At 48.9% G+C, this 25,659-nt stretch overlaps 3 protein-coding genes across 4 annotated transcripts; 2 read left to right on the top strand and 1 right to left on the bottom strand.

The window, feature by feature from the left end:
• Positions 1-824: 824 nt before the first annotated feature.
• On the top strand, positions 825-9,355 carry LOC127588011 (uncharacterized). Of its 2 annotated transcripts, none has more exons than XM_052046498.1 (4): positions 825-1,048; positions 7,370-7,642; positions 7,824-8,126; positions 8,233-9,355. In XM_052046498.1, exons 2-4 carry the CDS (start codon positions 7,412-7,414, stop codon positions 8,692-8,694), a joined length of 996 nt encoding a protein of 331 aa, XP_051902458.1. In that variant the 5' UTR covers positions 825-1,048; positions 7,370-7,411; the 3' UTR covers positions 8,695-9,355. The 2 variants fall into 2 exon arrangements, with proteins under 2 accessions (XP_051902458.1, XP_051902459.1); XM_052046499.1 differs by lacking the exon at positions 825-1,048 and adding an exon at positions 7,177-7,276.
• rabgef1 (RAB guanine nucleotide exchange factor (GEF) 1) lies at positions 2,097-5,511 on the bottom strand. The gene is made up of 8 exons (XM_052046483.1): positions 5,293-5,511; positions 4,925-5,130; positions 4,599-4,765; positions 4,407-4,488; positions 4,194-4,326; positions 4,024-4,115; positions 2,722-2,978; positions 2,097-2,543 (listed from the first exon to the last, which is right to left on the bottom strand). The coding sequence occupies exons 1-8, from the start codon at positions 5,469-5,471 to the stop codon at positions 2,157-2,159; spliced, it is 1,503 nt and encodes a 500-aa protein (XP_051902443.1). The 5' UTR covers positions 5,472-5,511; the 3' UTR covers positions 2,097-2,156.
• A 206-nt stretch (positions 9,356-9,561) lies between the features above and the next one.
• Positions 9,562-24,188, top strand: LOC127588035 (E3 ubiquitin-protein ligase TTC3-like). The gene is given in 45 exon segments (XM_052046529.1): positions 9,562-9,699; positions 9,702-9,753; positions 10,979-11,061; positions 11,143-11,188; positions 11,325-11,478; positions 12,375-12,456; positions 12,696-12,749; positions 12,903-13,035; positions 13,158-13,243; positions 13,989-14,083; positions 14,164-14,226; positions 14,807-14,861; positions 14,972-15,149; positions 15,222-15,267; positions 15,392-15,509; positions 15,611-15,632; positions 16,533-16,606; positions 16,714-16,875; positions 16,964-17,044; positions 17,488-17,597; positions 17,679-17,805; positions 17,888-18,007; positions 18,076-18,174; positions 18,271-18,413; positions 18,496-18,635; positions 18,766-19,086; positions 19,220-19,489; positions 19,609-19,649; positions 19,746-19,799; positions 19,883-19,947; positions 20,018-20,173; positions 20,633-21,098; positions 21,200-21,268; positions 21,343-21,492; positions 21,573-21,716; positions 21,787-21,869; positions 21,952-22,048; positions 22,180-22,283; positions 22,355-22,457; positions 22,597-22,689; positions 22,783-22,964; positions 23,126-23,240; positions 23,310-23,414; positions 23,680-23,772; positions 23,875-24,188. Coding segments are annotated over 45 exon segments (5,172 nt in total). The 5' UTR covers positions 9,562-9,669; the 3' UTR covers positions 23,983-24,188.
• The last annotated feature ends 1,471 nt before the right edge of the window (positions 24,189-25,659 follow it).

Raw genomic sequence — 25,659 nt, 5'->3', positions numbered from 1 at the left:
AGAGATTTGCGTTGACCATATTTGGGCAGCGGGTTCTTGCGACGGCAGTTCTCCTCCCTCACATCGGCTCTCGGCACTTTTTACTTGTCAACTGCGCCCTTTTGTCCACGCCGTTCGCACGCTGCGTCCTCCGAAGGTCGCAGTTTCGGACGGATGACGTCACTTCTGGCACAGCTCGACCGCGTGTGGCTTCCAACTTCAAGAACACTTCGCTCGGTCCTTCCACGTGTCCTCGTACAAGTTCCGCGGCTGAAAACGCGGCGGAAGTGACGTCACGCGGTCGAGGAAAAATAAACACAGGCTTCGGAGGACGCAGCCTGTGAATTTGGATACAAAGCCTCTCTGGCCCCGTCGAAAGCTGCTTTGTGGTTCCGCGGCCTCGCACGCGACACTTCCTGCGGAAAGCCATGACTTTCAACTGCCCTTTAAAAGTACAAACCACGACGCTTTTTCACTTCTTTTGCACATCGGAGTAAGAGAGACAGTCACTGTTGCAGTAAAAGCCCCGAAGCCTGAAACCACTCACACACTCAAGTCACACGTCACCTAACAGAATAAAAACAACTATAATAAACAAACGGTTAATTGCAGTTCTGTTTTTGTAAGGCTGTGTTTTTCCGAGTTAATATCGTTTGCCGTCGTTTTAATAAAAAAACAGCATTTCATTTAGCGTCAACGAGAATACTGCAGAGTTTCATGCCAATGTAAAGTCAAGCGCGGCACGTTGACGCGTTGAAATAATATGACGAGTGAAATTTCCATATTTATTTTGCAGTCACTCCCAGGGTGTTTTTTTTCGAATACAAAGTAAGTATTCCCACTTATAGACATCTGTCAAAAGGAAATTCCTTCACCCAAAATACAAAACTGCGTTAAAAATTCGACTATGATATTACATTAACGATCGTGTATGGCTTCCGGGTTCACGAACCCGGAAGAGCCATACGGAAGCCCGCAGGAGCGCAAACTCAAGAAATTCGCGCTCGATAGTACGGAGTAACTCTGTCTGCGCCGCTATTTACTCTCACTGGATCCAAAACGGTGACATGTAAGTGACTCTATTGGCATGAGTGTTACTGGAATCGCGAACGATTTTCTGTTTCATGCATTTACATTTAGGTACTGAAGATCAAACGGTCTAAATTGTAATGCAACGCATCCGATTAGTTGCTCAAAGTGAATGGCTTGTGGCTGGACGGTCAGTCCAGTAAACAAACCATTTCCTGCAACGCTTTACCTGTTATCGTGCTAAAAACCTTCCGTTAACTATAACGCTAATTAGAGAGAAGGCGCCAACTATGGGCATAGAGGACTTTGAAACGTTCCGTGGCTGGCTTCAAAAGTTTGTTGCACGACATCAATTCATGGAGCAATGCTGCGTTGTGTGGTGATCGAGGGGAGGTCAAGTTCGACATAGTGAATGGGCGGAAAGAAAAGCCACCAAGGTCTGTAACTAGTCTCATTTTGGAGCAAATAGTCCTAATTTTGTGACGCGTCTTTTTATATACTGTATTTGATTCATATACCTCTACTGTATGCTGCAGTTTTTGTGTTCTTAACAGTTTTTGGACCATATATTTTTAGCATTTTATTGCTCGTGTTGTTACGCGTGTATTTTGTTAACATACCTGCATGTTCATAAAGGATATGTACCATAGTTTATTTTTCCCCACATAGGGAAATTGTGTTCCTGTATAAGGAAAGATTGGACAACGCAAATATGGTTCCTCACTAGAGAATACTTACCTGTGTATATATATATTAGATTTGAGCAATAACTCTCCGTCTCTTTCGCTCTCTCTGTATATATATATACGGATATATTATATTTGCATTTAAAAATATTAAACACCCGCCTTTAAAAATGTTGAGTGCATTTAGAAACAGCAAATTTTTCTCTCAATGAGAAAGTGTACTTAATCAGGTGGCCTTTATGGAGTGATACTAAAAAAATATTTTAACATGCGGAAGTTAAATAAAAGTCCAAAATGTCATCAGTTTATTTTAAAAAAAAAGAAATAGCAGCGTTGACTCGATGCCACGTTCAAGTTTGTATAGTTTGGAGTGAGGCTACACAACATGGAGTGGAGTTCATCACGAAAGCTTACAAAGATAAATACATGGAATGCGTGGACTTGTGTCAAGTTTGTAGCGCATTAGTCAGCCAAAACTTGGGCCGCCAGATCTTTGGGGGGGCAGTGGGCATCGTCCGTGACGGCGGGCCGACTCGGTGTCAGCGGCTGTTTCTGGAGGGCGTCCCGCACCTCCCGCCGCACGCTCTCGGACCACGCCGGCAGCTCGGCGTGCAGCTTGCGGGCCGCCTCCATCAGCGCCTCTTGGCGGGCGTCCAAGTCCGACAGGAGGTCCAGGTTGCGCCGGAGCCGGGCCAGCGCCGGGTCGGTGGCCGCCGGATCCGAGTCGGCGGCGACGCGGCTCCGGTCCAACTGCGGCGAGGCCTGGCCCGACATGTAGGACTGGAACTCCTCCGGGGTGAGGTTGAGGGATTGGGCGTCCAGCTTCTCGATGAAGGCCGCCGCGCAGCACTGGACGCAAAAAAACAAAAAAACAACAAGACAAAGACGCACGTTGAGGAGAATCTCACATTTGGCCGCCATCTTTGGGGAGTGGGTTGCATCATCTTTGTGGCTATTCGGTTTGATAGTCCGATATGTCTGTGGCCTTTTTTTTTTTTCTTCTTCTTTTTACATCCTGTCCACCAACCAGGTTGGTGAAGTAGTAGCCGTCCTCGCCGGTCATCAGCCTGCTGGGGTTGCAGAAGCGTGTGATGTACTGGATGTTGGACTGCAGTCTGGGCGGGTTGGCCTTGAGCACGACGTAGATGAGCGCCGGCAGGAAGTCGTCGGCCGACGCCGGCTCGCGCTTGGTGCCGCCGATGGCGGCGAAGATGTGCTTGCTGCAGCGCGTCACGCACGCCAGCTTGTCGCGGGGCACCTTCTTCGAATCCATCTCGATGATGTCTGGAGTGGGGGGGGGGGGGGGCGGAGAGGGCGGGGTGGTTGGAGACTTTAGCGAGGGGGGGAAGGTGTTAGAAAAAGGAAGGCGTTTTTTTTTGTTGCAGATACTGAAAATTGAGCTCTTTGATCTTTGAGACGACTTTTTTTTGTAGATATTGAAAATTGAGCTCTTTGATCTTTCAGACTCTTTTTTTGCAGATATTGAAAATTGAGCTCTTTGATCTTTGAGACGACTTTTTTTGTAGATATTGAAAATTGAGCTCTTTGATCTCTCAGACTCTTTTTTTTGCAGATATTGAAAATTGAGCTCTTTGATCTTTGAGACGACTTTTTTGTGCAGGTACTGAAAATTGAGCTCTTTGATCTTTCAGACTACTTTTTTTTTGCAGATATTGAAAATTGAGCTCTTTGATCTTTGAGACGACTTTTTTTTTGCAGATATTGAAAATTGAGCTCTTTGATCTTTGAGACTTTTTTTTTTGCAGATATTGAAAATTGAGCTCTTTGATCTTTGAGACGACTATTTTTTTGCCAGATATTGAAAATTGAGCTCTTTGATCTTTCAGACGACTTTTTTTTTTGCAGATACTGAAAATTGAGGTCTTTGATCTTTCAGACTCCTTTTTTTTTGTTGCAGATACTGAAAATTGAGCTCTTTGATCTTTGAGACGACTTTTTTTTTCAGATATTGAAAATTGAGCTCTTTGATCTTTGAGACGACTTTTTTTTTGCAGATATTGAAAATTGAGCTTTCTGATCTTTGAGACTCCTTTTTTTTTTTTTTTAAGACCGATACCAGTACAAGTGATCACCTTTTGAGTACTCTCCGATACCGAGTACTAGTTCTTTCGCTTTCATTTTACACAATGATTAAAAAAAAAAGGTGTCCAAAGACCTTTCTTTCTGGTGGAGATGGGATCGGCCATTTTGTCAATCTGCCGCAGTACAGCGGCCAACTACTATTCCGGCTCATTTGCGTAAACAAGGGGGGAGGAAGGGGGTGGGGCAATATATTGCAAAAGAAAGGGATGAAAAACGCCTCGGGTACCCGTGATGGCTTGGACCACGCTCTCGGAGACTTCGGGGATCTCCTCGTCCACGGGCACGCATAGCATCTGGATGTTGACCCAGTGGAGGGCTCTGCAAGGCCGAGCGCAAACCGGCGTCCAGTTGAGCCGCACAAACGTCGGCGAAGCGCGCAAGACGGGCAACGCGCACCTGATGCGGTTCTGCATGGACAAGTCCTTCTTCTCGTCGTCGGTGCTTTCCGGGCAGAAGACGCTTTTGTACAGACGGGACATGATGTACTTTTCCACCTGGTCCATCACCTGCTCCACCGACTCGGACGAACCTGGGGGAACGCCACAATCCCGCCTCCGTCACTTTTTTTTTTTTTTTAATGGATGAGAAGTGGTCCGGGACTCTCCCCACCTTTGAAGTGACTCGTCAAGCGGTCGGCCAGGCCCTGGTAGAAGTCCTGAACGCACTCCGACACTTCTTCTGCGTTCAGGTCCTGAAACAAAAGCGGTTGGTGCGTGACGGCATTATTTCCTGCGCGGAATGCGTTTGCAGCACGTCGGCCTCTGAGGAAGGACTTTTTCCCCCCCCCCCCGAAGCGATCACCTTCTTGCCGGACATGCTGAGCAGGAAGCTGCGACACTGCTTGTGGATCTCTCGGCCGGGCCGCTGCATGCTCTTCAGGAAGTCCGCAAAGTCCTTGGACGCCTGGTCTGAGTCGAAGCTGGCGTGGCGACTCGCGGACGGGCTGCTCGTCTTCACCTCCGGCGAGTCTGATGATGATGAGGTGGAAAAAAAAAAAAAAAAAAGGTTGCGTTGGTTCTAGACTTTAAACTCCGATTTGTGGACCGAGCGTTGTGCCTTCTTGCAATCTATCTCCTCGTCGTTGTTGCACTGTGCACTGAATTTGAACGTTCTCCTTCCAATTGTACCTTTCTTGGAAGAGGTGCGCGACGAAGGGCTGAAGAACTTCTTGACGGTCGTGACCTTGCGCGTCTTCTCGTTGGTTTTCTTCTCCTCAAACTTGGAAAAGGGTCCGAGCGAGGACTGGGACTGGGACGAAGGCGGCGTGGACTGGGCCTGGGCTGGTGCGCCATGAGTGCTGGCGAAGGCGGCCGCTTCCTCCTCTCGCTGCAACCTAGCGAAATGACAAGAGCGTAATTTTCTCCGCTTCGGACAACTGCTCCTCAAACAACACGCAGCCCCGAAAATGAACAGCTCACCTTGCATTAATAAAAGGTGAAGTTAAAAAAAACAAACAATTAACTGGACCACACACACACCCACGCACACGTATTACTTTTCGGCCAAGGCCCAGTCATCCTGGATCTGCTTCTGGCGCACCCGTTGGTACTCCTCCCTCCAGCACTTGGAGCACAGGCCTTGCCAGGCGGTGTTGCCGTAGTAACCGCATCCCTTCTTGCATAGCAGCTCCGATTGGTCCACGTGGATGCCGCGACGCTCCGTCTTCTGACTCATGCTGCGAAAAAGAAAATTATTATTTTTGTTGGGAGTTTTTTCTTTTTTTTTGGGGGGGGGGTAACTTGAAATTCCACGAGCATGCAAATGAGGGGGAAACTGAATGCACAACCTCATCTGGAGTTAAACACGCTACCATAGCGCCACAGAGTCCTGTAATTTATTTGTCCAAGCACAATCCAGAAAAACCTCACAGCCATCCCACAAATTCCAAGAAATCCTGCATTAATGCCTCAAGATGATGGCAAAAGACTACTTTTGTCTCGGAAAAAAACAATATATGTATATACAGTGTTGTATACACACGCGGGGACGAACGATGAACAACGTTAAAGCGGGGGAACTTTAGTTTCACATTTTTCTCCCAACAGATGCTGCCGTTAAGTGACAGGACGCCCCGTTGTTCACAGCGTTGCTATAATACGCTGTGATGTACTGAGCAGCATTCTTTCCCCAATGCCATTTTTGTATCTACAAGCATTATTATGGTTTAATTACACCGTTGGTGGCATGTCGCTAACGTTAGCCCCATGCAGCAGCTAAACCGTGTAGGACCACCATTAAGAGAACTGCATCGCGTGCGATTTAAACGCAAGTTACTTACTGCAAAACCGTCCATGTGAAGTGCTCACCTGTTTTTTTTGTTTGTTTTGTTTTTTTTTTAACGCACAAATGTAGAAGACCTTCTTTTCTTTCAGCTACGATAGCGGGCAACTGTGCGACGAGTAGCTTTTTCGAGATTCTTGTGGTATGGTCGCAAGTTTAAAGAATGGTCCAAAAAATAAAATCGCAGGCTCTTTTTAATGAGAAATATAGCAGGAGGCGCGCCATTGTACTGTACTTATTTTATTGGGTCCATCGGCTTTCAGACATGGGGGCGGGGGGGGATTTGGGCGTGACGTCACCGGTCGCCGGAAAGCGTTAGCTGAGAATTGTATTCTGACTTGTTCAATAAAGGTTTTTAAAAAAAACATGGTGTCACGTGATTGTCGCCACTTGGGTGTCTTTTCGTTTGGATTTTTTCCCCTCTTCTGCGGTTTGACGAAAGAAATATGAATAATTCTACAGTACAACCAGGATAAAGTCTCAACGTCAAGAAAACAACGCGTTAAAAAAAAAAAGAAATGTCGTGTACATTTCAATGTATTTTTTCTGTAACGTCGACGTTTATCGCTAATGATACCACGAATCTACAATTCTAAAATTACGAAAGATTTTCTTTTGAAAGAAAATACACTTTATTCCCATTTTCCTTTAAAAAAATCCCCAAGATGGCAGTCAGTACACGCATGCGCAGTAGAGACTACGAAAACGAAGCACTTGGTCATTCGTTTGTGTGTTTTTAACCCAAAACTCTGGCGATAAGAAACTACAAGTATGAATTGGCAATGTTTAAAAAATGACTGCATTTTTCCAAGGAAAGTAATGCTTTCCACAGTTAGCCTTCTCCTTTCGAAAAACATGGCAAGTCTGTGCATTATCTCTTAAAACAAAGCAAATCGTTACTGGTTGTGTGTTTTTTCTGACCTTTTTACGTTTACAATATCAAAACTACACCATCGCTGCAATTCATTTTGTCGCAATTTGGCTGTTTGCATTGGTCACCTTGAGAAAGGCATCTTCCAATGTGCCTTGTGGCTAGCTGCGAGTGTGTGCCCATCACAGAGAAAAGGCAAAAGAGTGAGGGGGGGGGGGGGGGTCAGTATTCGGGCACTTCCCACCACTGTTTGCCGCTGGACTTGTGCGGCGTTCCAATGGCCGACTGGTTGAGCTGACGTCACTGACTGTAAGTAAACACACACAAGGTCAGTAATACTGCGGACTAAAACAAGCGTGTTATTACACACAGGCAGTCAGCCATGATCCTGCTGGAACCCGGTCTGTGTCTTCCCTCACAGGCGACCGTCCAGGAACTCTTTGCGGCGGCCCGTGACGCCAACATGGTCCCGAACATCTCCCTGGACCCGGTCCTCAACTCCTTCCTGTCTCTGGACTCGTCGGCCGCGCTGCAGCACCAGTACTCTTCGCTGCAGAGGAGCCTAAGCGAGGAGCAGCGGGCGGCGTTGGGCCTCCATCTTAACCGAGAGCTGGGAGGCGCCAGGGTCACGCACGGCGGCGTCGGTGTGGTCGCACTGGCTTTGTCATTGCTGTTGGACCACGTTGCCCAACAGGTCGTTTTTGTTGTATTATGACAAAGGTTTTTTGTGAGATGACAACACGTTGCATAACTTTAAGGTCATTGTTTTGTAAGATTGTGACTTTCCTTTTCGGATGTAATGCTAATTCACACATTTTGTTTATTTGTCTATTTCTGTTGAGACTACTAAGCTGTATTTTTTATTCCTTTAATAGGTGAGGGGCAACATTTCAGGACATCCTGGCCAATGGCCTCTGACAAAACCGCCCAAAAAGATTTTTGGCCTCGCAATCTCTTCGCGAATCGGCCGTATTGCGCACAACTACCTGCGCTCGATCCCGGGCCTGGCCAACGACCAGGACACGATGGCCGAGACCACGGAGATCTACGATACCTGGATGAAACTGGAAATGCTGGACCATTACCAGAGGATGACCAAGAAGAAGAGGATGAGTTCAGTGTCCATGCAGCAGTGGTTGACTGGAGCCGCACTTCATCTCCATATGAGGATACACCAGGTCAGTCAATATTTTGGGAAAATATTTTATTTTTGTTGCACTTTGCACCGGCCAACATGACTTGGGGGGGGCGGGGGGTCTCATATTTAGCTTTTTGTTTGCGCAGGTTCGTCTTCATTCTGTGCCAATTGGGTCGGTGGAGTCTCTTCGGTTGTCCTACAAGACGGCGTTAAACCGCCTGGTGCAAGGTTACACCATCTACCTCCACAGGAACATTTGGGAGAGTGCAGCATCTGCACCGCGGCGTGGCAGTAACGGTACCCGCTCCAGTGGGTGGCCCTTTAACGTCAGCCAAGCAGAGACGTTCAACGAGACGAGCCACGGCGGAGCTTGTAGAACCGATGAAGTGGCTTCCAAAAAGGGGCTCTTGGTCATTGAGCCGGGCAGAAATGTCAGTCACAACGTGCTGCATCACCCCTGCGAATCTCCGGCCATCCAGCGAGCTTTGGTGATGCGCATCATAAACGCACAAGACCTGGAGCACAGCAGAAGCTTTTTCTTGCACTCCAAAAAAGTCTTCCAGCAACTGCTCGCACAGGAGGATGCTTTTGAGCTCAGTCCAATCTAGATGGGTTTGGAACTTTTTTTTTTTAAATATGTAATGTTTGGAAGGTTGGCCACAGAGCCCAATCACAAAATATTTTTTTTGTGTCCATCGTACAGTTAATTCAACTTACATAGCGCCCTTTTTGTAGCATTATATAATAAGATAAAAGAGGCAAAGATCGGCAACAAAGCAATAGTCCTTTAATAACAACGGCACATAACTGTTCAAAAAAGGTTCATCACAATTATATCGAGTAATAACTAAATATTGTACAACGCAAGTGTCATATGCAACAACAACAAAAAGAATCACTGCCCACTTACATTTTTGTGTGCTATACAAGTTACCGGTAAGTCAATCCTTTATTACACACAAATATACATTTAAGCCGAATGTAAACGTTCATCAAACTCTGCATGATGTTACTGTGGCTTACAATAATACGAAATATACATTTTAGGAATAAAACTCGTTTTAGATGAACATTTGGGTCTGCTGCTCTACTGTATTTTTGTTCCGTTTGCTGTATCTTCGCTGAGACTGATGTTTTTTTAAATCGCATATGAATTTGAAATGTTACACTGTCCAACGTGCTTATTAATATTGAGAAAATTGAATAACAGGAACAATGAATCCCTTTTTTTATCAGCGTTTATCTGTGACGTGTGTTGTTTTGAAGATGTCAACGTGTAAAGGAGAAAATGAAGACAAAATACATCTCAAATAAGTATTATTCTGTACTTTTTAAAACCGCTTTTGTCAAGAATATGAAATGACATGATATTTTACTCGGTTCGGGGGAAAAAAAGGAACCGCTTTGCTCTAATTGCTTGATCGATACCCCGTCAGGTTCACTTTGAAATTGAACTCAAGCTCGCCGCGTGTGACTTGTGGACGTTCCTTGGCACAAGTCGTAAATTTGTCTCAAGGAGGAGGGCGAAGGTGTGTTTTATTTTGGAAAAACTTTTTCAACGTGTTCTGTTTATTTCCCGGCGTATGTTTCGTTCTCCCAGAAGCAGACCGGCTTTGCCCCTGCTTTGGTTGTTTTGGGATCTGGGCAGATCGTCGACGACCGAAGTGGTAAGAAAGACGCGAGAGCGATTGAGTCAAAACTGTGCGAGCTTGATTTTCTTGCCCGAATTTTGTACGACAACGTACCAGAACCCCAAACCCCCCACCACAGATTTCAGGTGCTTCTCTTGTGTTTTCGAGCGAGGCATTAGCCGCCCACAACACGTACAGGCTGTGGAGTTAGCTCAGTTTGGGTGTTAAATGCCAAAGCTAACGACTCCTAGCTAAACTGCCACATTTCCTAGTTTTCCTGACAATGCGGGCGAACACGTCATTTGGTTATTTGCGCCTCGTATCGACGCGCTTTTCAATCCGAGATGGGCGTGAGATCGATACTATTTCAGTTTTGTTTCATCGGAAATCGAGAGACGGTTGGCCTCTCATTATACATACTGTAATCTCGAGTCATTAGCCTCGTTAGTTCCATTCAACTCTGTCCATCACGTTGGTTACGAGTAGAACGAGAAGTGCATGAACAGGAGTAAATACAGTAATTCGCCTGGAGTAGCGCCCCCCAACCCCCAAATAATCTACATTTCGTAAAGGTGAGACGCAAATACACGGTCATTTTCAGTCCTTTTCAGTAAAAGCGGAATATTGGGAATAGAAACTGAAACGCAAAAACTTAGTTGATATGCCTTTAAAACGCGGTGAATTGAGCCATTTTTCAGATTTGCTAAATGTGGATTATTATTTTAAATCTTAACACGGTAGACACTTTCTTTTCAAATCCTAACAAAAAACAATCAGGCTTCCTTCCAAGGTCATCAGCAGGTTTGAAGCAGTCTAAGGAAAATTTATACAAGTAAAATGGCTTCCTATGGTTTTCTACAGGGGCTAACATTTTCAAAATAACTGAAAATGTTACATTGCAATTGAACACAGATGATTAAAGATGATCTTTTGTCGGCCATAACATTTAAGACAAACAAGAAAGCTTCTGCCGATATTCGTCAAAATGGCAAATATTCGCGCCAGTCATCGCCCAGGCCGATAATTTCTCCATCCCCGATGACACGGCAGTCATCCGGGATGGATTTTTTATTTTTTTTAATGCAAGCATAGTTTCTGTAATTCATATTTGTTGTATTATAGGTAAATACTCAAAGGCGTGACATTTATTATTCATGCTCAAGTTGCTCACTGTAAACAGTCAAAACTTTGACTTTCATTCAGTTGCACTGTACATTAATTTTTCCTAAACGCCTTAAACCCGACCATGATGTTGTTACAGGTATGGCGGCCATTTCTGACTTGGATTCCGAGGACACGGACTGCGTTGGTGACTGGGTCAAAAACCGCACATTTTTTCAGTTTGTGCGCTGACGAGCATCAGGTCAATGTGTTTATTTGTTTGTTGAGGCTAATCCCTCTTATTGTTTCTTCAATTCTTTTTAGGTGCCAAAATTGCTTTCCAATCATCTTCCCATCTCCATCAATGAAGGTAAATCTGAAAAAGGGCAAACGTATCACAGCTGTGGATTTTGTCTTGTCCGTGCGGCGTGATATACTCAACACTTGGTCGTGAGGCGGCTGGGACGATATGTATTGTGCGTGCGTGCGTGTGTGTGTCTTCTTAGACTTTGACTCCTGGCTCAAAATCCCAGTCCATGTCAAAAAAGAGGCGGATATTCATATGAGATTTGCCAGCTTTTGGTCGCCCATCCTGCTGAAAGTTGATGCCATGAGCGTCCCCTTCCACTGGGCTACGCACATCGGCCTACTCAACGCACAGTAAGTCAGTTGATGACCAGCTTTCTTGACTCAAGTGTCAGCCTTTGTGAAAATAAAACGTCCACATTGAACACTTATTTTATTTTTAAACAAAACATAAAACATTTTGTACAATAAGAAAGGTGAAGCAAAAAAAAAATCTTCTAATTTAATTTTTTTTCCTAGCAAGTCATAATGTTCCCGTTGAGCTATTCGTAGAACACACTGGCGGGTGACTCATGTTGACCTTGGGACTAACTAGTACACGCTGGCACCTGCGCACGTATAAGATAAGGTCATCTTTATTTGTCTCACCGTGGAGAAATTCCCAATTGACGGCAGCAAGATTGTGAAATGGACAAAAAGTATATAAAATAAATATAAAATTTAAATAGAGGCATATTAAAAATGGGTGAGTGGGGTTTAGGAATCATTATTATTGAAGGGCGGCCCGGTAGTCCAGTGGTTAGCACGTCGGCTTCACAGTGCAGGGGTCCTGGGTTCGATTCCACCTCCGGCCTCCCTGTGTGGAGTTTGCATGTTCTCCCCGGGCCTGCGTGGGTTTTCTCCGGGTGCTCCGGTTTCCTCCCACATTCCAAAAACATGCGTGGCAGGCTGATTGAACACTCAAAATTGTCCCTAGGTGTGAGTGTGAGTGCGAATGGTTGTTCGTTTCTGTGTGCCCTGCGATTGGCTGGCAGCCGATTCAGGGTGTCCCCCGCCTACTGCCCGAAGACGGCTGGGATAGGCTCCAGCACCCCCCGCGACCCTAGTGAGGATCAAGCGGCTCGGAAGATGAATGAATGAATGAATATTATTATTGAATTTTGTAAAATGGTACCATGCCAAGGTGCCCGTGTAACTGTGTGTGTGTGTGTGTGTGTGTGCGCGTGTGTGTGTGTTTCTCCCTCGTGAAGTGACCCTACCTTTGTGAGTCTGGAGACTCTACGCAAGATCGACACCATAGAGGCGGTTCTGAGAGCTCTGGAGGCTGCAGCTGTAAGTCCAATCTTTTTGATGTCTCAGATGGTGTCCTGTTATTGAAATTTTATTCCCCCCCCCCCCCCCCCCCCCAAAAAAAAAATGGTATATCAATCGGTCCCTAGTTATGACTCTGAATGTGGCGTTGACCTTCTTGAGCTGCGGACTGATTGTGTTGCATTGGCCAGGCCCTCGGAAAAGATAAGAATGGCGTCTCTCTCAAGCGGGGATTTATCTTTTGCGTTCTTGTTTTTCAGTATTTGCCGGACCAATTGCCTCGTCTCACCTCGATCCATAACAGCTTTTACGAGGTAAGTCTGAGGCAGCGCGCGTGCTGTTGCCACTCGATAATCCGCCGCATCTTCGGGCATCGCTGAACATCCAAGTTGTTTGTCCATCGTTCCACTTGCGAGAGCTTCCGCTGTTGCGGCAGAGCCTTTCTGAACGCTTCTGTGTGCGCTCAGCAATCGCCGGAGGCTCTCGAAGACGCGGTGGAGTGGCTGGAGCAGTCGGGAAAGCCCGACATGCGCTCCCGTGTCCAGGCCTTGGCCCACCAGCCCCTTCGCCACACCGCTCTGGGCTTCATCTTCCACCAATGTAAGCCGGCTACGCTAAACGCTATTCGCTCTCTCCGTCGGTGTCAAAATCTCTCGTCTTTCCGCATATTGCCGTATTTCCGTCGTCCGGTTTCAACAAACGCGCTCTTTGTCTCTTTTCAGACGTGTTTTACATTCATATGATGGGGGTGAGCGTGCGTGAGACGATGATGGAGTTGAACCCGATGCCCCATGAGGACGCTCGAGCGGTAAGACTTGATGGCAGGTTGCAGATGCAGAGAATTACTTACGCCCGCGTGTGCTTCGCTTCACCTTTTGGAGCCGGGGAATCAACATTTGCTCTGCAGAGTCACGATTGTTCTTGGCGGATGCAGCACTTTTCCGCAGATTCCTGAAAGGAAGACTTCATTTCATTTCAAAAATTTATTTTAGTTTATTAGTTGTTTGTCGGCCGCTTGTATCCCGGATACAATGAGTTTTCTCCGCAGGGTGTCCGGGCTCTCCCTTAGAGATAAGGTGAGAAGCTCGGTCATCCGGGAGGGGCTCAGAGTCTAGCCGCTTCTCCTCCACATCGAGAGGAGCCAGATGAGGTGGCTTGGGCATCTGATTCGGATGCCTCCTGAGCGCCTCCCCGGTGAGGTGTTCCGGTCATGTCCCACCGGGAGGAGCCCCCGAGGAAGACCCAGGACACGCTGGAGAGACTGTCACCCAGCTTGCCTGGGAACGACTCGGGATCCCCCGCGGAGAGCTGGAAGAAGTAGCTAGGGAGAGGGAAGTCTGGGCTTCCCTGCTAAAGCTGTTGCCCCCGCGACCCGGCCCCGGATAAGCGGTAGAAGATGGATGGATGGATAGTTGTTTGTTTTTTGTTTTTTTTTTTCTGGCCTGCGCTGAGTTAAATGTCGCCGTTTTGCCCAAATCTTTCCTGTCCAATTCCAGTGAGTTGACTTTCCGATGCTTTACCAGCGCACCGATTGTGACGTGCTTTTCATCCAGGCAAGTGAATACCACAAGAAAGTCGGGAACGACCTCTTTCAGGAGGAGGAATACCAAGGAGCGGCGTTTGAATATACCATAGCCGTCAGATTCAAGTATGTTTTCTCAGCCTCCTTCCGCCCACACAAGGCTGCGTGACTCTAAATACCCCCCCCCCCCCCCCGTGCCCCCACAGCCCTGGAAATCACATCGCCTTCAGCAATCGGGCACTTTGTCACACCCGCCGTCAGAACTACCTGTAAGTACACGTCTCATCCTTCTCCTCTCAACATTGGGGTGAACGTGGCGACATTTTATTCCGGCAATTGGTGTTGATTTTCACACCGGCACAAATTCCACTCGGAGCGAGCGCAGTCGTTTCCGTACGTGGTCTTTCCAGCGAGTCGCCTCTTCGTTCGGCCCGTCCCGAGCTCGCTGCGGAAGTTGCGTTTCAAGACCCGGCGGGCAAAGGCAAAGCCTGTCTGTGAAATTTGGAATGAACGAGTAGCGAGAACACGGCAGCAGACCGCACGCAATCGAAGCCACAGGGTGTCAAAGTTGAGGCCCGGGGGCCACATCTGGCCCGCCGCCTCATTGTATGTTGCCCCGCGAAAGCAAATCAAGCATGTCAAGTTCCATGATGCTGAAGCAACATTTCAAATTGCCATATGTAGTCCACAAGAAAACTCGATATTCTTGATTTCTGTTTGTAAAAGGAGTTCTTCATCAAGTTGTTGCGCGCCGTGCATGCAATATGCGGAGGTGACCTTAAAATGTGACCCCCTAACCTATCGTTATTTGATGATGATGTTTAAAAAAAAATTAATTTTTTTTTACAGTGACGCTGCTGTGGATGCAAAGCGGGCCACTCTGATAGAACCATCCTACACCAAGGTCCGTTTGTCCTCCCCCCAGCATATGCTTCATGCATGTTGGTTTTGAATCTCACTCTCGACAGTAGCAGGCCCACGGCCGCGTCATGTTGCACACGCTTCGATTCCCAGGGCCACTATCGCTTCTGCGAGGCTTTGTTCCTGTTGGGTGAAGTCCAGTGGGCCGCCAGCGCCAACAAAGAGGCGCGGTTTCTGTGCGCCAAAGACCGGGCGGGAATCAAAGACCTGGAGCAGCAAAATCTGAAGTTTGTGAGCAAAAACCCAAAAGGCGGCGGCAAAGGCAAGAAAGGTGCGCTTGTCTGACGGAGTGATTATTTACAAGCGCGTCTTCCCAAACTCATCCTTTCGTTTCGCCTTTCAGCAAAACAAAGAGCAGCCGAAACCATTAAGAAAACTCCAAATTCAACGTAAGAGCATGTTGACCTAAACTCGAGATTTTTTTTTTTTTTAAATAAACGCGTGCATAGCTCTAAAAACACGTGACAATGGCGAGACACTTTTACTCGCCCCTTTTTTTTTTCCCCCTTCCAGTAAACCAGAGGACACCAACAATCCGACCGTTGTCGAGACGCAGCGGCCGTCAAAAGAAAGCGACGGCAATGGCAGGAGTAATAATCATCATATTAATGTTGGCAACGGGGTGTGCAAGGTATGCAAACGGCCACTGACGCGCCCATTCGGTGCGCAAGCTTCTTTGTGTTGAGCTGTGCAGGGAAAAACTTACTGTGGATTTTCTTTCTCTTCTTGTAGGTGAACAAGCAGAAGCGAGCAGGTGTGTCTCACTTTCGTCATCTGGAGTCGACATTTTCTTTGTTTTGTGTTTGTCCGTTTCTAGGGTGGGGACGCTTATTTTTCCCATGCGTCATAACATTTGTCGAATGATTTACGACCGTGAAATAATGAACCGTCCAACCGCACGCACGACTTGGTCTGCGCTCTGTCGGGCCGTCGCACCTCCTGCGGCTTTTTTGACAAAACCGGGGGTCGCTCAATATTGCGACCGGCCGGCAGCGTTGGGCCACCATTTGTAGCATCTTGTTGAGCGGGTTTCATTCAAGGCTAGTTGTACGGCTCCCGGTCATTCCTTTTTCAATCCATCTAAGCCAGGGGTGTCCAAACTTTTTGCCAAGGGGGCCAGATTTTATGTGGTAAAATGTCGGGGGGGCCGACCTTGGCTGACATTCTTTACATTGAACAACAATATTGTTGAACAAATTTTAGTAAGCCAGTCTGTTTCACATTTCCATTTTTATTTTAATTTCAACAATCTTAAGAATTTCTTTTGGTTCATTTGAAACAGGAATTTGAAATATGACATATCAGTCAATATAAACACGGAGTGATGTCTTGTTAACTCGTGAGTGATGCCCTCTAGTGTCTAAATGCTATTACTCATTTAGTGAATGCTATTACTCATTTAGCCACTAGAGGGAAGCAGTACTCTATGAAACATCACTCACCAGTCGACGAGACCTCAGTCAATGCAACACGTGTTCCATTGCGACCAACCTGCGGGCCAGACGGCACTGATTTTATGACGGGGGCCGAGGGCCGGATGAAATTCGACCGCGGGCCGGATTTGGCCCCCGGGACGGAATTTGGACATGCCTGATCTAAGCGGAGATCCGTCTTAAACGCGCACGCCTCCGATTGACTCGCGTCGTGTCCGCAGAAGCCGAGGACGGGACGGCCGGCGCCAAAGAGTCGCCCAAAACCTCAAAGAAGAAATCCACGGCCAGTAAGGACGTAAGGAAGTTTGTTTGTCCTCGAGCGCGACTTGGAATCAAAAGTTCGGACTTGTCAGTGCAGTACTCGGCGTGTACGTGTTTTTTTTTTTTTTTTTTTCGGTTTAGAACTGGGACATCTCCCCCGACCGAAGCCAATCCCCCCGATTTTTGAGTGACGCGTTGAAGACGGCCCACACTTCCCTGCTCAAACAGTGCTATTACAACGCCGACAGCTTCTTCAGACAGGTGGCAAGCCTGGCCGACTCCTTTACGGCGGACCAAAAGAAGGCACTTCTGCACCGCCGCTGACATTTCATTCTACAATTCCTTTGAATCATTTGTAAAATGTGTTTTTTTTTTTTTTGTAAATCACCAGATCATCGGGTTCTCTTCGCTGGATATGCAGCTGGTGCTTTACGGCCGCGTGTCCGCCCTGACGGAAATTGGCAAGCCTCAGGTGACGTACAACGCAGAGTCATCAGTAACGGTGATCCCTGAATACGGCCCCCCGGGCCCCTCCGCATTTTGCCCTCGGCCCCCCACCTGGACAATACCAGAGATGCATTCTCTTTTTTTTCCCTCAGTCCGACCACATGATCGAGACTCGTACATGCATAGAATGTAACATTCCACCCTTCTGCAGTCTGTGCCCCATCTGACCGCCCCCCCCCCCAAAAAAAAGAATCCTGGACACACCCCTGTCAAAGCGGAATGAGGTCACAGAAAAAACTGGTTATCATTTATTGACACTACAAGTGTGTGTCAAACGTGAGGCTGATGACCTGAAGTGACCTTGATGATCGTTTTGTCGTTCTTTTGCCAATGCGCATCTTCTTTTTACGCTTCCACATGTGTTCATTAATTTTTTTTATTTTTTATTTTTTGGTCTCTGCGCAACAGGAGTTTGCCGAAGCACGAAAACTCCTGGAGGAGATCAAATCATACAAGGAGAGGGGTTTTGGCTGTCTGCTTTCCTACGCCCGCGGGAGGATTTACCTGAAAGAGAAAAAGTACAGTCGCCGTCGGCGCAACGGGTCTACGTCGGTCTGGGCGTGGCGAGCGTTTCAACTCCAGTCGACGCTCCCGTTTAGGTTTGCGGCGGCGCTGGAACAGTTTGAAGATGCCCTGCAGATGGTGAGGAATCGGATCACGACGGGGAAACTCACCTGGCCGCAGACCACAGATATTGTTCGAGAAACCGATCCGGACCTTTTTCAAGTAAGATTACAGCAAAGTCTCGCTCTGGTGACAATTTTGGAGGGATTCCGCCACTTCACATCATCTTTTTTTTTTTTTTTAGGAAATTCTGGAGGATTCCATATACACGTGCAAATTCCCTCCTCCACCCGATGGCACCTGTCGATACGAGGACTGCCTCGCCCCATCCAAAAATATCTACATCACCGACCCGGCCTTTAAAGTAAGTCGACGTCAATACCAAGCCACGGCTTTTGTAGCGGGAATAAATTGCGCCCCCTCCACCCGCAGGGCTTTGTGGAGTTCAAGTGCAGCCAGAAGTGCCTGATTGAATACCACAGCGCCTGCTGGAAAGCCTTCAAGCCGCCGTCCTTTGACAAGTGCGAAAAGGTAACATCCCGGCACCTTTTTGCCCCCCGGAGGACATTTTCCCTGAAGGTATCCATCTACTTTCTTTTTTTTTTTTTTTTTCTGCGCGGCGCGTAGCCGTGTCCGACTCCCGACTGCTCGGGTATCATCGATTCCATTAAAGTTATTGACGCAACGGGCCTGATAAAACGCGTGCAGGCCGCCAACGCGAGGGCGGAGAGCCCGAGGAAAGTCAAAGTCAACCAGAAGCCTCCTTCGTGGTGAGCCTACTCGGCTCTCATCGAGTCACCTTTTGACGTTGAATGCAAAAGACGAACGCAAAAGCTTGCGTTTGCAAACCAGGGTGAAGAAATTGAAGGAGAAGAACCACGGGAAAAAAGAGGAGAATACCAAGACTGAGCAGACCGCGCAAAACGAGGCCAGCGTCAGTGATCGGCTTCCGCTGCCCAAAACCGTCACCGCGGCGCAGACGCAACAGAAGGGTACCATCGCGCATCGCGGCCTCGCTTTTTTTTTACAATCAACACTCGCCAAGAAAATGAAAATGCCAAGAGACCGCTCAAGTATGGACTTTTGAATCGCATCTCATAAAAGCGGTTTCTTCCCTTCCAGCCTGGTTGCTGTACCAAGATCGAGTCCTGGTGCAGGTCAGTCAGATGATGCAGCTGCTGCGGCAGGAAAAGGCTCTGGCCGCGTCGGACGTGAGCCGCTGCCTGAAGCCCTGGCTGGAGCTGGACTCGGCGCGGGGCAACCGGCTGGCCGCCAAGATGCTGGACTGGGAGCGGGAGCGCCTGCAGACGCTGGATCAGGCCGTGGAGCTGCTGCTCCAGAGGAGGAATCGCGTTTGGGCGCGCGCCTTGGTCCAGATGCTTTCAAACACTTTGAATATTAACGCCGACCTCGGCCGCTGGGCGGGGCGGCTGGACGATGCAGGTCAGAACGCTTTGGTCACCGGCTGATGTGAAAATGCTCTTTTGGTCACGGAAGCAAGTGTATTTTATATTTAAAAAAAAGAAAGAAAGAAAGAAAACTGGGATTCAAAGGCTGTTTTTGTCCTGTCTTGAAGATCTAAAGGCGGCCAAGTCGTTCGTGGAACGCAATGCAGACCGCCTGGATGAACTGGACCTAAGCCCGCTGTTGACCTTTGCCCCTTTGAAAGAGATTATTTCTGACCACGACCCCCCTGACGCCGACTTGACTTCGAGCGACTTGACTCAATATGTCAAACGGGCTCCGCCGCACCAAATGAGACTTTTTATCTGGACTCTCGAGGAGCATAAAGATGTTTACATCTCGTTAAATAATTTACTTGATGAATATTTTGTTAATATGATTGGTACGTATTTCCGCCTCACGCTTTTCTTCTTGAGATTTCCTTTTTTTTCCCTTTTGCCCCAATCGTCATCATCACGACGTGACCTTCAACTCCCTTGTTTTTGTTTTTCTCTCCCTCAGACGGACACTGTTCTGTTCTAAAGAAATCCGGTAATCAAAATGTAAGCGACGCGGGAGCCGTTCCTTTTCGTCACCCGCGTGTCGCCGGTGACCAAACAGTTTTTGCCGTGTCGAGTAACACGCTTTGCCTCTTTCAGAGTTTTCCTGCGAGCGGTAAGAGCCGAGGACGAAGAAAAAAAAAAGAGCCGCAGGTTAGTCCTTTAGTCTTGTGTGTGTGGTTGGAAAGATTTTTCAAACTCCTCGACATTTGTCACTCCAAACTGCTCTTCTTTAGGTTCTTCCATTTTTTTGCGGGTGGGAAAATGACGCGGCGGATGAGCGGGACCAAGAAAATCCGATGTAATAATAATAATCGCTATAATGTAATAATAATCGCTTCCCTAACGAAGCCCCTCGTTTTCGTCCGCAGATATTTCCTCGACCCCAACGAGCCCTTTAGCATTCCCCAACACCTTCGAGAGCCGATCGCCCAGTTTGAGGAACAGTATTACGGCACGGGACGCGCCAGGGAGTCTCGACGGATTCTGGACAACAATCCGGATCTCACCGTGGAAAATTTGTATGAGTGAGTACAAGTCTCAGGTGGTCAACGGCCATTTTTCAAAATTCATCTTGAAATTTCTTTGGCGAGTCATGGCAAGCGTGCGGGTCCAGAGTTGCGCAACAAACGGCGAAAATCCGTGACTAATTGAGGTCAGGGATGCACCGATTGCAATTTTCTGGCCGATCACCGATCCTTAAAAAGCCAAACCGGCGCAGTCCGACTTTTGCGGTCCCCGATTCTATTTATTTATCCGTCACAAGCAGCGCACACTGTCAATTTTCAATTCTGCGTTATTGCAAAGCATTGAGCGATACGTGTGAAGCGGTACAAACCAAGTACCTACAGTAGTTCTCTCCAATCAAAACGAAAACTTTTTCAGACCTCCGATGTGTTTTGCGAAACCGCGAATATGTGCCGGTTCACCGTACGAGCAATTCAAAGCCCAACTCATAAGGTCCCCTTCCCCCCGCCCCCTTGTAGCTATTTTGCGCAGGTTCTGGAAGAACACGGCCCCCTGCCGGCCGACGACCCGCTACTGCGAGGCGAGATCCAAAACTTCCCGCCCGTGGCTCGGGCCAGGATCCAACAGGCGGGCGGCTTGGAGCGCTTCCTGCTGCAATGCCTTCGCTTCAGCAACGTCGGCGGCCGCGTGGCTCTGGCCAAGTGGACCCGCTCGGACCGCCCGCAGCCTCCGCGCGTATTTTCATCCGGCTCAAATCTTCGTAACGCCAATCCTTACGTAACTTTCCATATGGACGAACTCCTCCCACCGACCGGCAAAGACCCCGTCAATCACCCGGGCCGCGGCAAGCTTTCACTCAACCCCTTTCCATCCCTTGATCTTTCTGCTGGCCAGGTGGACGAGGCCTCCGAAACGTATTCCGATACAAGCGATTTAAGTTTAACAGCGGCCGACGCCATTTTGAAGAAACACGCAGAAGTGCAGGTAAGACGCCAGCACTCTCGTGGATGAACTTCTACCACAGTGGACTACGGAAGCACGTAACGCACACAACACTCTGCGCTTTGTTTTCCGTCCTCCCTCAGACATATCGAGCAGTCAAGGACTGCGTCGCGGTGAACACGGAACCTTTGCAGCCTTACGAGAGCCTCCAGGTCGGTTCTTGTGTCCGAGTTTTACTCTCCAGATGGCGAACTGCACGTTTGTTCAACGAGCAATCGTCTTCCAGGGTGATATCAACAAAAAGGTCAAGCGGATTCAAGAAATGGGGGAGCAGATAAGCAAAATGGCCCAAGACCGCGAGTTGGTGGATCAGAAGCACCGGATGACTTTGGCGTCCTTGGAGAAAGACATCCAGGAGATCAGTACAAACATAAAAGTGAGCTCCAGGACGCAGTATGGAACCGGCAGATCTGGCTCATGTCTCAAATACCGCCACGTTGTCCTCCCCCCGTCAAGATTACGGACAAAGAGATGAGCCTGTTCCAGCAGAAGCTTGAAGAGGAGGTGAAGAGGGACCAGAAGGAGAAGAAAGCCAACCAGGAGGTGCTGAAGGCCCTCAAGATTGAGACGGAAAAGCTGGTGGAGGAAAGGGCCAGGTTCGTATGCAAATCCACGCAAACCTCCCATCTCGACCAAGCCCGAGGGCCGCAAATCGCCCCCAGGGCCATAGTTTGGACTTCCACGATCTAAACGGCGTTCCTCTTTGATCATGTGCAGCTATGACGAGAAGTTGAGCAGGTTCTTGGACCTGAGGTACGTCTCGTTCAAGCGCCGTACGACCAATGAGAAGACTTGAACGGGATGCAAATAAGAAAAGAAAAAATCCATCTTAAAGCAATCAGTCAGCAGCCGAGAAGATGAGTCTGGAGGATGAGATCAAGCGCTGCAGAAACTCCATCGCCGCCGCGCACAGAAGGTGCCGCAGCGCCCAAGTAAGCCGTTTTGAACTCCTTTGTAACTTTGCGCAGTTTGAGAGCACCAGCCGGCAACCTCTCATCTTTGGAGTCGAGAAAGAAAACAAAAAGGTCATCCTGATTTTTTTATTTTTTTTTTGCTCCACCAGTTGTCCATGTTGGAGAGCAGTCGCGATCGGCGCCTGTACGGCCTCCGCGCTCGGTTGGCTGACGCCAAGACTCTGCAGCTCAAGCTGGACAAATACGCGCAACAGTAAGTGAAAAGGAGCAGCAGCAAAAGACTTGAAATGTATGACGAGGGCTGTTTTAGGCTTAACTTGGAAGTGCTTCTGGACCCTTCACTGGCAGATATCCCTCCCTGGAAGCCAGCAGACAAAACATGGGAGGCAAAGTCCAAGAGCTGGAGCAGAAAATTGCTGCTTTGGAGGTATGCCAATGGCTCAAATGCTCAACGGAAGGTCAAATATTGCGCTGCCGTTTGTAGTGTACGAAGCCCCGTTACCTTCCCCAAAAAGTCACAAATCCAAGAGAACTTGGTCCTCACTGACACTTAAATGTACCCTCAGATACAGTACAAGGAGCAGGTGGAGCAAGTCAAACGTGGCCGAGAGGTCAAAGAGCTGCTTGGGAGTCACCAGCCCGATCTTCAAGTTTCTCTGGTAAGACGACCAACGAGAACGTTTGATGAGCACTTGGAGGATTTCCAGCTTGGAAATGGTCTCGACTCCGCCCTCTTCTGTAAAACGTTGCAGCTGTCTTCCGATGTGGCCACGTTGAGCGTCGTTCTCCCGCCTCCGCCGCAGTCGAGCGCAGCTGCCGCGCAGGCCGCGGCCGCGGCGACTTCGAACGTAGCCGGACCCGCGCAGGCCGCTGGAAACACCGTGCTCGACAAGGCCGTGGAGAGCCTCGGCACCATCTTCCCCGAATACAGCAGGTGAAAACAAAATGGCCGCCAGAATAATTGGTGTGATGCTAATTGGGGAACAGAACAAAATAAAATACAAACATCGGCAGTAACATTTTCCATTTGTCGTTTCGTGTATGAATAAAATCACACCGGCCGGCCCAATTTTATTTATTTTTTCCTCCCCCAAGGTCGGACTTGATGACGTTTTTTAAGGATCTGCGGTCATCCAATGGTGGCAGTCTGAGCAAGATGAGCTTGCAGGACGTGCTGAGTGCAGCGAGCCAGCTGATCCTGGACCACAAGGTCGAGCATATCAAAGTCGAGCTTTCGTGCCTCAATTTCATCACATTGACAATAGTCGTGTCCTCTCAGGAGGCGATCGCGTCCGGGGCTGCGGCTGCGGCCGCGCCACCTCCGGGAGAGCCCTCTTCCATCTGGCAAAAGTCACGCCACCAAACGCCGTTCGGCGCCGATGCGGTAAGATCAAATATTTCACGTGTGAATGACTCAAGTTTGCCTCGACGTCTTATGGCGCTGTATTTTTTATTTTTTTTTTTACATTTTTTTTGTTTCACTGTACAGTCCGCTTCAATTATATTCCACTGTTGAGTACAATCCGTTGGTATTTGACTCCTGCACTGCGCTGGATGTTTGCATTTGTCGTTTACTGCTGCCGACAAAAATATTAAGTTTGAGGAGCTCCTTTGGTTTGCGTCTCATGTGTGTGTGTGTGTGATTGCAGCTGAACTTGGAGGACCCTTGCGCCATCTGTCATGAAGAAATGAGTCCACCCCACTGCTTGGTTTTGGAGTGCAGACACGCCTTCCATGAGAAAGTGAGTCGGACTGAGCCGCATGTTTTGTGTTAGCGCGGAGCGTAAAACGCCATTTGAGGTCCGCGTATCGCTCTGAACACGCGTTGCGGTGTTTGTGTTCAGTGCATCGCATCGTGGCTGAAGGATAGTAACACGTGTCCCAACTGCCGGAAGCAAACCCTGTTCAAAGACTTCCCCGTGCTACCCGGTAGGAGGCGCCAGGCCCCGTGATGTCCTCTCTCATTTTAATTTGCCCTTTTTATGTCGACGTTCTTAGCTATGACTGATAAAAGTCAAGTTGATGTTTTCCTGGCAGTCATGACACTTCAAAGCTGAACTAATTGAGGGGGAGGCCAACTGTTTTTTTTCCCCCCCCATGGCCTTAAAAACACCCATCACAAAATCACTGGAAATCAATAAACAAACGCTTGAAAGTGTTTGAAAAGTTTATCCCAATCAACTGCGCCGACGCTTGTGGGGCCGGCGGGATACTCGATGTCATCGTTTGCCTTTGTTGGGACTGTCGCCACTACCAACATGGCCGCCACTACCAACATGGTCGCCACTACCAACATGGCCGCCACGGAGGCACCGCCGTGGGCCCGCGTCAGTGACTACTTGTCGCTCATCTCCATTGGTTGCGCCACAGCGCCGTCTACTGGCGCTCAGGTTATCGACAGGAGAAGCTTGGTCATACTGCTCGTTTCCTCAGAAGTACACGACAGCAATTGCAGATCGGAAAAGATCTGTCCAGTTTTCACTCCCACGTACTTGTCCGCCCATAAAAGTCCCATCCCCAACGGACGTGGGCATAAACGAACATCAATAAATATTATCAACGATACGGATCAGGAAAAAAAGTACATGATACATGTGTTGACAGCGCTACCTCGACTTACAAGCTGAAACCATTCCGCGGCCGAGCACTCGATTCGATGCGTCCGTCCAATCAATTTTCCCCCATTTGAATAAACGGTCACGCTCGCAACGCAGAGCAAATACTAAAACGGAAGTCGCCCGCGGTGCCTCGTCATCTCAAAACAAATGGGTGGGGGTCAGCTTGCATGAGAAAAGTATCCACACTATGTACACATGCGCGGTGCGGGGGACTGTTGGGGAGCGACTCCTGAAAGACGGCGAGGAATGCGGGGGTCACGTGGAGCGAGAGCACAGCTTGGCCACGGACGAGAAGAAGCCGAGGCCCTTGCTGACTTTGGGCTGTTCCCTGACGGCGGTGAGTTGGGTCAGGAGGTGCTTGAAGACGGCGTCGTCGAAAGACGCCTCGTCCAACGTCACGGCCTCCACCAGTTTGCTCGGCGAGCCGAAGTGGGCCAGGAGCTTCTTGACGACGGGCGTGATCACCTCCTCCAGGTTCTCCATGGTCTCGATGTTGTCCATGTGATGCGGGCCGATCTCCTCGGCGGCCCTGCACGACAGATGATCCACGACCAGCATCAGCGCGTCCATCTTCAGAGAGCGCTTGCACTTCCGAGGCAGGCGCTGGCCCAGCTGCGTGGCCAGCGCCGAGGCCAGGAGGCGGGTCAGCTTCACGTTGAAGGACGCCGTGCGATCCCACCTGGGAGAAAGATTGGCGGACGGCCCCGGGGCGGCCGTGTGCGCCGAGGGCGGCGAGTCGGAAGCCGCCGAGGCGCTCTTCTGGATTCTCCCTCCGTCTTTGGGAAGCGTCTTCTCGCTCACTCGCTGGCTCCTCGGCGGCTCTTCCTGGTCTTCGTCGGAGTTGAGGGCGGTGACCACCAGTTGGTTGATCTCGCTGACGGCGCCGGAGACTTCGTCGGCGTACGTCTCGCCGTCCTCCGTCTCCATCCAGAGGAGCAGCTGCTGCAGGAACCTCCAGGCCGCGTCCTCCGTCATGGCGTACAGGACCTCGGGGGAGAACTTCTGCCCGCC

This window comes from Hippocampus zosterae, chromosome 16 (assembly GCF_025434085.1).
Source record: "Hippocampus zosterae strain Florida chromosome 16, ASM2543408v3, whole genome shotgun sequence".
Classification (NCBI taxonomy): Eukaryota; Metazoa; Chordata; class Actinopteri; order Syngnathiformes; family Syngnathidae; genus Hippocampus; species Hippocampus zosterae.
Note: the sequence above shows the minus strand (reverse complement) of the source record. Positions and strands in the feature narration are given on the sequence as shown.